Source organism: Salvelinus namaycush, chromosome 3 (assembly GCF_016432855.1).
Source record: "Salvelinus namaycush isolate Seneca chromosome 3, SaNama_1.0, whole genome shotgun sequence".
Taxonomy (NCBI): Eukaryota; Metazoa; Chordata; class Actinopteri; order Salmoniformes; family Salmonidae; genus Salvelinus; species Salvelinus namaycush.
This window is the reverse complement of record NC_052309.1, coordinates 76,937,776-76,950,875: the sequence shown is the minus strand read 5'-3', so window position 1 is coordinate 76,950,875 and position 13,100 is coordinate 76,937,776. Positions and strand designations below refer to the sequence as shown.

General features: G+C 39.7%; 1 protein-coding gene across 1 annotated transcript in view; it reads right to left on the bottom strand.

The window, feature by feature from the left end:
• The window catches only part of LOC120044621 (glutamate receptor ionotropic, NMDA 2C-like), a 55,126-nt gene that overhangs the window by 8,807 nt on the left and 33,219 nt on the right, over positions 1–13,100 (bottom strand). Inside the window, exon 5 of the mRNA XM_038989292.1 lies at positions 1,836–2,004. Within this exon, the coding sequence (XP_038845220.1) occupies positions 1,836–2,004 (169 nt within the window). The remainder of the gene's footprint in view (positions 1–1,835; positions 2,005–13,100) is intronic.

Here is a 13,100-nt window from a genome sequence, read left to right as displayed (position 1 = left end):
CTGTTTAGTATGCTGTTGCATTTAATATTTATTTTACAATCTGCAATGGTTGAATTTCCAACTGTAATTACTGTAATTACATTATTGCCACGAGCCAGCAGTCTAAATATTACAGCATTTCGACTCCGTGTATAGCTTTGTGAAATGTTAAGCTTAACATGAGAAAATGATGACCAAATAGGCCTACCAATAAACATTTATCCATTAGCTAATGCAAAGCTAAACCCCGGCACCACAGAAAGCCTATCATTGATTTGATAGGCATGCAGCTGCATAGACCTTGCGGAGATCCAGAGAAACTGTGTCATGCCAGTGGTTGTGAAGCTGATAACCCTATATAAAGGTTGTTGCTAGTCTAGTCAGAGTCAGTCCTGTTGTTCTACCCCTGGCAGATCCTCCCTCCCTTCCCCGCAGTATGATATCTCCTCTTAATCACCTCTAGTGACGTTTTCCCCTACACAACTGTAATGTTTAACATGCTGATGGACTCGCCAGTGGGTTTACAGTCCAGGCACTCTGCCTGGCATTGTGTCAGCCGTTACCGGTGCTACTGTGGCCAATGCCCCAGTGAGAACAATAGCTTCCCTGAAAACTAATGTTGTAACATCAAACTCTTCCCGAACACGGACAGCAAGAAGAATGAACTTCCAACAACTTCCTTCTGGAAAACTTCCCTGGTTTCCAGAAATTATGGTTGGATTCCAGATCTCCTGCTTATGCCTACCAATGGGATTTTGGGAAAACCAGGGAATTTATTGAAATGTTGCAACCCTACACTCTAGTTTCCCTTTATTTGGATTTGGACCATAATACCTATTTGTTTTTATTAAGGGCAATTAGTTCATCGTTATTCATTACTTTTTCTTTTTAATGTTTATCTGAACTCAGCGCCAACATTGTCACACCCTGATCTGTTTCACCTGTCTTTGTGCTTGTCTCCACCCCCCAGGTGTCACCCATTTGCCCCATTATGTGTATTTATACCTGTGTTCTCTGTTTGTCTGTTGCCAGTTTGTCTTGTCTCGTCAAGTGTACCAGCGTTTTCCCGTACTTCTGTTTTCTCTTTAGTCCCTGTTTTCTCGGTTTTGACCATTCTGCCTGCCCTGACCCTGAGCCTGCCTGCCGTTCTGTACCTTTCGGACTCTGCTCTAGATTACTGACCTCTGCCTGCCCTTGACCCATCGTTTGCCTGCCCCCTGTTTTTGTAATAAACTTTTGTTACTTCGAACTGTCTGCATCTGGGTTTCATCATGAGGTCTGATAAACAGAAACCTAAATCACCAATGTCAAGAATTGAAACACGACCAATTTGAATGGTGTCTCTGAGCTCAGAGGAGGTAGAAAATGCTCTGTCATCGGTTATATCAAATGTGGTAATTGATCATATTTATTTTACAGTTATAGGAAATGTGAAATCTTTAAAGTCATTTAACATTTGATTGTTACTATATGTAGAAATCATTTCAGTCATGTCAAGCCCTGTTCCCCCACTTTTCATGAATAGGAAAAAATAGCATATATGGTTTTTAATATTTTAATAATATTTGTACTATATACTTGAGCTTGTCCTCAAAATCGAGTACACCTCAGCAATTTACAACACCTTTTTACCAGAATGGTGAGTGCTAGACCTTTCTAGAACTATGCAGCAGTACTAGTTATTGTTTATGGCCATCTCATGAAAAATAATGACTTTTGTGTATGTCTATATAAATGGAAATAAAAGTTTTGTATTATCCTTCAATTTTATTGGCTAAATCTAATGTATTTAATATGCAAACTTTTTAGCAGGTGACTAATTATAATGCTTGTTAGAATAACCATCATCTCCTTACCTCTCCGATCATGCCGTTCCAACTGCCTCTGACCAGCTTGCCGTGCTTCCCGTTGGTGACCAGGTAGAGGTCGTATGAGAATTTGGTGGTGCGGGACAGCTTCTTCAGGATGTCTATGCAGAAACCCTTACAGCACAGTTTGGTGTAGGGCTCAGTATGACCTACAATACTGGGGAGACAGAGGACAAAATAATACACTAGAATAGTAAAGATTTACAAATCCTTCAACAGTAGCAATTTTACCCCTTCTACTGTGACCTGGGTTAACACTAGAAGAGCTAACCCAGCAAACCAAAATTGGTTCTGTGAAAGTTACCAGAACATTCATTAGGTCGCGGCAAATGTTCTCATAAGACAAAAACTGTCCAGTCATGCTGATGATTCAAGAATGTTTGTATAAAACATTTTCCCGATGTTGCAAGAACATTCCTAGAATGCATTTAATCTCTTCTTTAAAGGTTCTCAGAATGTTCTTTAGGTTGTGGGAACAATCTGGTGAGAACATTGTGGGGCCATAAGAAAATATATGTTCCCAAAACACAAAATCTGTCCAGTTGTGCAGATAATTCTATGTTTCTTTTAGGGTAAAAAAAAATACAAAGTATGCTCAGTTGTGATAACATGCATACAATGTTTAAGTTAGGTTGCACAGCACATTCCTATAATGTTGTAAGAATGTTGACAGAACACCTGGTCTAAGTTCTTTAAAGGTTCCCAGAACATTTAATTAAGTTATGGGAGTTGTCTGGGATGTTGCAAGAATATTCTTGTGATATTCACACAGGATGCAAAAAACATTCCCACAATGTTGCACAATTTCCAAATAAATCAGTTTTTATGACGTTCATAGCATATTTATTTTAGGTTTAACATAATATTCCATTGAGGTTCACACAATATACATTTGACCTTGTCTGAAGGTCCTCAGAAATGTTCAAAAATGTTATATTTAAGTTTTACCTAATATTACCACAACATTCTCAGCACGAGAATTTGTAGCTCCTTAAAGCATGATAAAGCAGATTGGAATACATCTCCATTATGTTTCTCTTCTGATTTAAGGGCAATTTGCATTTGAAGGTGATCTAGAGACACATGGCATTTTAATTTCTTTCAAAGGACATTTGAACATTTACACATTATTTAATTCAGTCGCACACGACTCCAACACCATCATTAAGTTTGCAGATGACACGACTGTGGTAGGGCTGATCACCGATGACGATGAGACAGCCACAGGGAGGAAGTCAGAGACCTGACAGTGTGGTGCTAGCACTACAACTTCTCCCTCAACGTCAGCAAGACAAAAGAGCTGATCGTGGACTACAGGAAAAGGAGGGCCGAGCACACCCCCATTCACATCGACGGGGCTGTAGTGGACCGGGTCGAGAGCTTCAAGTTCCTCGGTGTCCACATCACTAAGGACCTATCATGGTCCAAACACACCAACACAATTATGAAGAGGGCACGACAACGCCTCTTCCCCCTCAGGAGGCTGAAAAGATTTGGCATGGGCCCTCAGATCCTCAAAAAGTTATACAGCTGCACCATTGAGAGCATTTGACTGCCTGATCACCGCTTGGTATGGCAACTGCTTGGCATCCGACCGCAAGGCGCTACAGAGGATAGTGCGTATGGCCCAGTACATCACTGGGGCTGAGCTCCCTGCCATCCAGGACCTCTATACCAGGCGGTGTCAGAGGAAGTTGTCAAAGACTCCAGACACCCATTTCACAGTAAAGTCTACACCTGTTGTATTCAGTGCATGCGACAAGTACAACTTTAATTTGATCATAGGACATTTCATATGTTGACAATCTGCACATGTGGGTTCTGAACCTGCAATGTTTGGTTCTCAAGACAGGTCTTTTATCCTCTGCAACACCAGGGAAGCTCTCTTACATTTTCTTTTTTCAGCATATACTGTAGCCATGGCAGTGTGGTCAGTCAGGAATTCCATTCTTCCTTTTTAGTCTTCTTAGACGTGACTAAGCCAGGGAAATACTGGTAGCTGGGTTATACACCATCACTTTACCCATCCTCTTTATATGCTGCGTGCTTGGGGGCCCAAATTTACAAAGTATCCAAGATTATGAGTGCTGATCTAGGATCACGTTTGCGTTTCAGATCGTGAAAAATAGGGCAGGGGGACCATGGGAAGCGTCTCAAAATAGGAATTATATCGAATGTGTTTTTGAAAAGTTGAACAGTCAATTTTTACACAACGTTACATATTTTACGGTCAGTCTAAATTCTGCATTTCTGTTGGATTTATAAATTTGTACGAAATAAAGACAATATCTTTTAGTAGATTATATCTGAGCCTCAATTTCAACATTTTTTTAAAGAAACATGGTTAAAGAAAATCTGGGATTGAACCTCAATCTTGCAGCCAAATCATTAACCATGTGACATCAGGAGATAGCTGTGGTATTGTGGGGGTTTTCAGTCTAATATGGTCAATCAGGACACAGAACACAATTATTAAAATATTCCCATCCTCTTCATAGTACTTGTAAAATATGGTTGATTAAATGTTGTTCAAATGAAATAATGTGCATTTTGTCAACATATGAAGTGTAAAAAATATGGTTGTCTTTGTATGATAAACACTGTTCAAATGTCCTATGAAAAAATAAAAATGCCATGTATTACCTTGTAGTGGGCCTACAATACTGTCACACCCTGATCTGTTTCACCTGTCCTTGTGATTGTCTCCACCCCCTCCAGGTGTCACTTATTTTCCCCAGTGTATTTATCCCTGTGTTTCCTGTCTCTCTGTGCCAGTTCGTCTTGTATGTTTCCAAGTCAACCAGCGTATTTCCCGTTCTCCTGCTTTTTGCATTCTCCTTTTTATAGTCCTCCCGGTTTTGACCCTTGCCTGTTTTTGGACTTTGTACCCACCTGCCTGACCATTCTGCCTGCCTTGACCACGAGCCTGTCTGCCACTCTGTACTTCCTGGATTCTGGTCTGGTTTTGACCTTTTTGCCTGGCCACGCCCATTCTCTTGCCTACCCCTTTGGATTAATACAAATTGTAAGACTCCAACCATCTGGCTCCTGTGTCTGCATTTGGGTCTCGCCTTGTGCCTTGATAAATACAGTCTAAAATTTGAACTCATCAGACCAAAGGACAGACTTCAACGGGTCTAATGTCCATTGCTCGTGTTTCTTGGCCCAAGCAAGTCTCTTCTTATTATAGGTGTCCTTTAGTAGTGTTATCTTTGCAACAATTCGACCATGAAGACCTGATTCACACAGTCTCCTCTGAACAGTTGATGTAGAAATGTCTCTGTTACTTGACCTCTGTAACTCTGGGCCTTCCTTTCCTGTGGCGGTCCTCATGAGAGCTAGTTTCATCATAGCGCTTGATGGTTTTTGCGACTGCACTTGGAGAAACTTTCAAAGTTCTTGAAATGTTCCGGATTGATTGACCTTCGTGTCTTAAAGTAATGATGGATGGTCGTTTCTCTTTGCTTATTTGAGCTGTTCTTGCCATAATTTGGACTTGGTATTTTACCAAATAGGGCTATCTTTTGAATACCACCCCTACTTTGTCACAACACAACTGATTGTCTCAAACGCATTAAGAAGGAAAGAAATTCCACAAATTAACTTTTAACAAGACACACCTGTTAATTGAAATGCTTTCCAGGTGACTACCTCATGAAGCTGGATGGGAGAATGCCAAGAGTTTGCAAAGCTGTCTTCAAGGCAAAGGGTGGCTACTTTGAAGAATCTCAAATATAAAATATATTTGGATTTGTTTAACACTCTTTTGGTTACTACATGATTCCATATGTGCTATTTCATAGTTATTATGTCTTCACTATTATTCTACAATGTAGAAATAAAGATAAACCCTTGAATGAGTTGGTGTGTCCAAAGTTTTGACTGGTACTGTATACATTTTGCGTGAACATCATAAAAATGTACTTATTTGAAAATTGTGGACCATTATGCAACATTGTGGAAATGTTCTGTGCAACCTTCATGAATATATCATAAACATTTTCTTGCAACGTTAAGTCAATGTCCTGTGAAACCTAACTTAAACATTGTATGAATGTCATCACAACTGAGCATATTTTGTGTTTTGGGAACCTGTTTCTTGTCATGTATCCACACTGTTCCAACAACCAAATTAAATGTTCTGGAAACCTTTAAAGAACTCAGAAAGGCTGTTCTGTCGACATTGTTGCAACATCAAAGGAATGTTTTGTGCACCCTGATACAAACATTATCTGAATGTCAGCACAAATGGACAGTTTTAGTGTTTTGGGAACCTATCTCTTGTCATATCCCCACAATGGTACCACCAGACTGTTCCAACAACCTGATGAAACATACATGGAAACCTTTAAAGAACAGACAAAATGTTTTCTGGGAAAATTCAAGCAACATCAGGTGAATATTTTATACTGTCATGACGTTGGCCTGATGGGGGAGGTTTATGACCCACATAAATACCCCCCCCCCCCCCCCCGTTTCTCTCTCTCTACTCTATAGAGTTGACTCTGGAAAAGCCCTTTTTTAACATAGAGATTCTGGGGACATCAAAAGGTGGGAAATGGAACCATGTTTCGGTAATCCAACCAGTTAAAAATATGCGTTGGGACTAAATTAATATGATGTCAGTTCAGTTAGCGTCTGAGACATGATTACTGATGATAGGACGACATAAACTGTGTCTTGGAAAGTCGACACATTCTAGTTATCAGATTCACATGGAATTGTTGTGCAATTTAAATGTTTAAATATGAAACTATTTGTGAAAAGATTAAATGTAATTTTTAGCTTCTTAACGAGAGAACGGTTTGTCACACCACTCTGCTCAATCAGAGGCCCCGCCCAAGTGAACAGACATGGGTTGTAAACTATGAAACACGCCCTTCTTTCACCACTATATAAGCCCTGTTACGAAAATGTAACTTCCTGTTCCAAGGACGTGAGGACTTGCAGTCCCCACGTTGAAAGGACAAAGACCACCTACAGAACTAAGTCAACCTCAGCAAGAACCTAACGAAATTAGCATCGAATTTCAATGTGAAGTTGACGACCTACACGCCGGAAGGATGAATTTCGACTATACCAGCCAGAATATAGTATGAGCTTAAAGTATGGCAACTTGGTAAGAACTTTGAACTCTTATTCACTAAAGAAGTGATACCTCCTAGCCGTTGCGTTAGTGCAGCAACTGTAGACATGGGCTACGAGAGGACGGACAGAGTAGCTGTTCTACCACACGACGACGGTACTACCAAGTAACCGTTCTACCACCAGACATTCTTCAAAGGACAACCCGGCCTTCCATCTACGACCAACCGATCGAAGCGCAGCTCAGAGTAAATATTTATGGCATTATCCTTTTCCAAATGGGCGGTTATTTAGAATGCATAAGATTCCTTATTTACGATAGCATAGCTGCCTACGGCCCGATAGAGACATAAAATCTTTTTGTTCCTCAGTCTTCCCGCTCTTTCATTCAAAACCCAACCCCCTTTCTTTGTGTAACCAGCCGTCATATCTTTTCCGTCCGCTAGGGACGTTTTCCTTTATGACATAATTTGTAATCAATGTATGATCCATTCTGTGTAGATGTAATTCTGTGTGATTATTTAGGTATTTAGTAAAAAAATAATTAAACCAAATGTTGTATTGCTGATTCAACTTGTTTGCCAGGGTTCGTAAAGATAACCAAGAATTTACAACTTTCAGATGAGACTAAATAAGGTGACGATTAAATATTGACTGCTACTGATGTAAAAGATTACTAGGTCTTTAAGAGTTTATTCGGAAGATAACAGCTCTATAAACATTCCTTCATGGTGCCCCGACTTTCTAGTTAATTACATTTACCCGATTAGCTTAATTAGCCGCAACCTAACAAATATTCTGGGAAATTTCATCGAACCAATTTTGGTTTGCTGGGAAAACATTACTGGTACATTGTGTTATGACATTACCTGGAAACTTAATGAGAACTTTTGGGGAATGTCCTGTGGTGGTTGTTACATATGTTGTTCACAACATTTTAGTGAATGTTAGGAAAACATTACAAGGATATTTAATTTAAAACATAAAATTGTATAAATATATAAAAAACATTCATTAAATTATTTTTGAATGTTATCAACCATAAATGGAACTTAAAGGGAATCTTCGCTAATGTTCTGGAAATGTTCCCAGTTTGCTTGGAAGTGAGTCATTTTGACTCAATATGAATTTAAAATTGAAATATCTTATCATGTTTGAAGTCATCCCCCACTCCTTACTTGACTTTTATGAGTCACATGCAGATAAAAAGTTTTAAGCGTTTGGAGACATGAGCTCTATTTCAAAATATCACTTTTTCCAAGAATAACCACTGTTCCAGGAGCTCCACACTTGAGCATGAGGCAACATATATCCTACAGTAACATAAACTAATGAAAATGATATACTTTGTTCTTTGAAATAATACTTTTTTCATTATCCAAGAACTTCATTTACACAACCCAAATATTTTTTTCCCGATAGCATATATGAAATGTATGATCATATCTCCCTCAATGTGATCAAGACAAAGGAGATGATTGTGGACTACAGGAAAAGGAGGACCAAGCACGCCCCCATTCTCATCTGTAGTGGAGCAGGTTGAGAGCTTCAAGTTCCTTGATGTCCACATCACCAACAAACTATCATGGTCCAAACACACCAAGACAGTCGTGAAGAGGGCACGACAAAGCCTATTCCCCCTCAGGAGACTGAACAGATTTGGCATGGGTCCTCAGATCCTCAAAAAGTTCAAAAAGCTCAAAAAGTTCTACAGCCGCACCATCGAGAGCATCCTGACTGGTTGCATCACTGCCTGGTATGGCAACTGCTCATCCGCTGACCGCAAGGCACTACAGAGTCCAGCCACCCTAGTCATAGATTGTTCTCTCTGCTACTGCACGGCAAGTGGTACCGGAGCGCCAAGTCTAGGTCCAAAAGGCTTCTTACCAGCTTCTACCCCCAAGCCATAAGACTCCTGAACAGCTAATCAAATGGCTCCACAGACTATTTGCATTTTACGCTGCTGCTACCCTCTGTAAATTATCTATGCATAGTCACTTTAACTCTACCTACATGTACATAATACCTAAATTACCTCGACTAACCGACTAACCTAACATTGACTCTGTACCGGTACCCCCTGTATATAGCCTCGCTACTGTTATTTTACTGCTGCTCTTTAATGATTTGTTATTTTTATTTTTTACTTATCTATTTATTTACTTAAAATCTCTTAAGGATCCGCCCCTTTTTTTCAATTTTTGCCTTAAATGACGTACCCAAATCTAACTTCCTGACCTCAGGCCCTGAAGCAAGGATATGCATATTCTTGGTACCATTTCAAAGGAAACACTTTGAAGATTGTGGAAATGTGAAAGGAATGTATGAGAATATAACACAATAGATCTGGTAAAAGATAATACAAGAAAAAACCAACCGTTCTTTTTTTTTTAACCATCATCTTTGAAATGCAAGAGAAAGGCCATAATGTAATATTCCAGCCCTGGTGCAATTTAGATTTTGGTCACTAGATGGCAGCAGGGTATGTGCAAAGTTTTAGACTGATCCAATGAACCATGGCATTTCTGTATAAAATCTTGTATCAAGACTGCCCAAATGTGCTTAATTTGTTTATTAATAACTTTTCATGTTCAAAATTGTGCACTCTCCTCAAACAATAGCATGGTATTCTTTCACTGTAATAGCTACTGTAAATTGGACAGAGCAGTTAGATTAACAGGAATTTAAGCTTTCTGTCTGGGAAATGTTCTTGTTACTTACAACTTCATGTTAATCGCATTAGCCAACGTTAGCTCAACCGTCCCGTGGACGAGACACCGATCCCAAAGAAGTTTTAACACTTATTTTTCTTAAAACTGCATTGTATGTTAAGGGCTTGTAAGTAAGAATATCATTGTAAGGTCTACAACTAAAATGTCAAAGATTTGATTTGATATATATTGGACCGTTAGAATGTTGGAGTCAAAATGACTAGGTTTGGCTTGAAGGGGTTCCCTCCAGGCCAGGGTTTCTAGTGTTAATCTTGAGAATATAGGGGGTGCTGTTTCGACTTAGTGAAAATTGGTCTCCAAATTAAACTGCCTAGTACTCAATTCTTGCTCGTACAATATGCATATTATTATTATTATTGGATAGAAAACACTCTCTAGTTTCTAAAACCGTTGGAATTATGTCTCTGAGTGAAACAGAACTCATTCTACAGCACTTTTCCTGCCAGGGAGTGAGATTTCAGTTCCCAGGTCAGTTTATAAGTCCCTGTGAATGCTGTGGGGCTACAAACACTGCCTACGCCTTCCTCTAGATGTCAGTAAGTGGTGACAATTTGAATGGGGTCGATTGCGCAATCTGGGACTTTATATAAGACCAAGATGCGGAAGTACCTTTCTTTTCAGCCGTGCGCTCGACGCAGAGTGGACGTCGGACTGGCCTCCTTCCAAGCTTTGGTTTAGCCACTTCTATATCCCGGGTCATGTTTTTATTCGTTATAGGTGTTAAAGACATCATAAGGTAGTTAATTTAAACCGATTTATAGCAATTTATATCCGTTTATTGCGATTTTCTGGCATTTCTTTGTGACGCACTTTCAAGAGTTGGACACTTTTCCAGTACATGCCGAACGTTAGTGGCCATTTCGACAGGACAAGAGGACATCTTTCGACCAAAAGACGATTAGACCGGAGAAAGGATACATTGCCCAAGATTCTGATGGAAGCTCAGCTAATAGTAAGAACTATTTATGATGATAAATCGTTGTTCTGTTGAAAAATGTTAAACGCATATGCCGCCATTTTTTTTTGGGTAGCTTCGCTTTGGCGCACCCTGTATTGCACAGTAAGGATAATTTTAAAAATGTAATTCAGCGATTGCATTAAGAACTAATTTGTCTTTCAATTGCTGTCCAACTTGTATTTTTTTAGTCAAGTTTATGAATAGTTTTCGATAAAAATAGGTGTCTTTGCAAGATGGCGCCGGGCAGATTGCTTGAGTAGTTGGACAGTATTTCCATTGTGTAAGCACGATTTGTGCCGCTAAATATGCACATTTTCGATCAAACTCTATATGGATTGTGTAATATGATGTTACAGGAGTGTCATCGGAAGAATTCTGAGAAGGTTAGTGAAAAAATTAATACATTTTGGTGATGATAACGCTATCGCTCTTTTTGCCTTGAATCAATGCTGGGGTAATGTTTGCACATGTGGTATGCTAATATAACGATTTATTGTGTTTTCGCTGTAAAACACTTAGAAAATCTGAAATATTGTCTGGATTCACAGGATCTGTGTCTTTAAATTACTGTACGCTGTGTATTTTTAAGAAATGTTTTATGATTAGTAATTAGGTAATACACGTTGCTCTCTGTATTTATTCTAGTCGAGTTGTGATGGTGGGTGCAATTGTAAACTATGATTTATACCTGAAATATGCACATTTTTCTAACAAAACCTATGCTATACAATAAATATGTTATCAGACTGTCATCTGATGAGGTTTTTTCTTGGTTAGTGGCTATCAATTTCTTTATTTGGTCGAATTGGTGATAGCTACTGGTGGAGAGAAAAAATGGTGGACTAAGAAAAATGGTGTCTTTTGCTAACGTGGTTAGCTAATAGATTTACATATTGTGTCTTCCCTGTAAAACATTTTAAAAATCAGAAATGATTGCTGGATTCACAAGAAGTGTATCTTTCATCTGGTGTCTTGGACTTGTGATTTAATGATATTTAGATGCTAGTATTTACTTGTGACGCTATGCTAGGCTATGCTAGTCAGCTTTTTTACTGGTGGGGGTGCTCCCGGATCCGGGTTTGGGAGGAACTAGAAGTTAAGGCCAATACAAAGGCAGTTCAATTATTTCCTAGATCTGAAAGGAACAGCTATGCTTGAATCAAGAATGCAGACAACAAAAATATTGTTGTGAAATGTAATTAATCTGCTCACAGCTATCGGTTTTCTGTATATGAATATTGTTTTGTTTGTTACCATTGCAGCTTGTTATTGATTGAGACAGACAGGTGTGAGTTGATTAATATAAAGGTGGCCATTTGTCGCTCATCCAGGGTTATTAATCGGTGGAGAAATTTTATTGGCTGAGAGTTTTTGGGGATATTCACAAGTCTTCACCTGATTCATGTTCTTATTGAATAACGACTACAGAGCTCCTGTACATGGATTGGATGTGAATGGAAGAGATGAGTGACCAATGGCATGTCATAATGATTCGATAATGCATGGGGATGAATTAGGAACTCAGCTAATGTGGCCATTTTCAATCAAGATAGTCGATGCACCAATTCCACCCATCAGGTTACAAACAGGAAAAACATTGTTGTAAACACATCTATTCTGGTTTCATAAAAGCCCATCGTTAACTTCATGCTCCTGGAGCAATAGAGCAAGAGGCTTCAGCTTATATGGCAAACATCTCATTAGCATGATTTCCTAAAGGAGATGTAGGAGGAAGAAACATACCAGAAGAAGGTGGAGGAGGGAGAGTGACAGAGAGAAACAGAATGGTATAAAAAGACCTCCTTGTTGTGTGCCCAGGAGCTGACGTCAGGAGTGGGGTTGCAGGGAGAACTGGAGGGACTGGGCGGCTCCACAGGCCTGCGCATTATGTCATGGCTGCGACAGATGGACGGACAGCTGGGGCTGACCAAAACAAATCTGACACAAATTAATCACAAACAAACAAAAGCAGGAGTGAAACACAATGCTGGATTATTTGCTGCCTGGCTAATGGCGGGCTCGTCCATGGCAGATAACCAGCCTACATACTCAATCCTGTAGACCTTGCCCCATTACCAATGTCTTTTGGGGCTTAAAGCAATACTTCCTCTTCAGGCATTGCTCTGTCTCTTTATCTCGACCCCCCCCCCGTTCCCTACCCTGGGCGAAAACGATTTGACCTAAACCTCAATGCAACACACACATCTTTATGCTAAGCCATGGTAACGAAGTGTACACCAGCATGGGGCCCACTACATGTGGAGCGGCTGGAATGACCCTGACAAAGTCGCTTTACCTGTATACACAACCACTGTACTGATCTACAGAGAGAGAGAGAGAGAGAGAGAGAGAGAGAGAGAGAGAGAGAGAGAGAGAGAGAGAGAGAGAGAGAGAGAGAGAGAGAGAGAGAGAGAGAGAGAGAGAGAGAGAGAGAGAGAGAGAGAGAGAGAGAGAGAGAGAGAGAGAGAGAGAATCCAG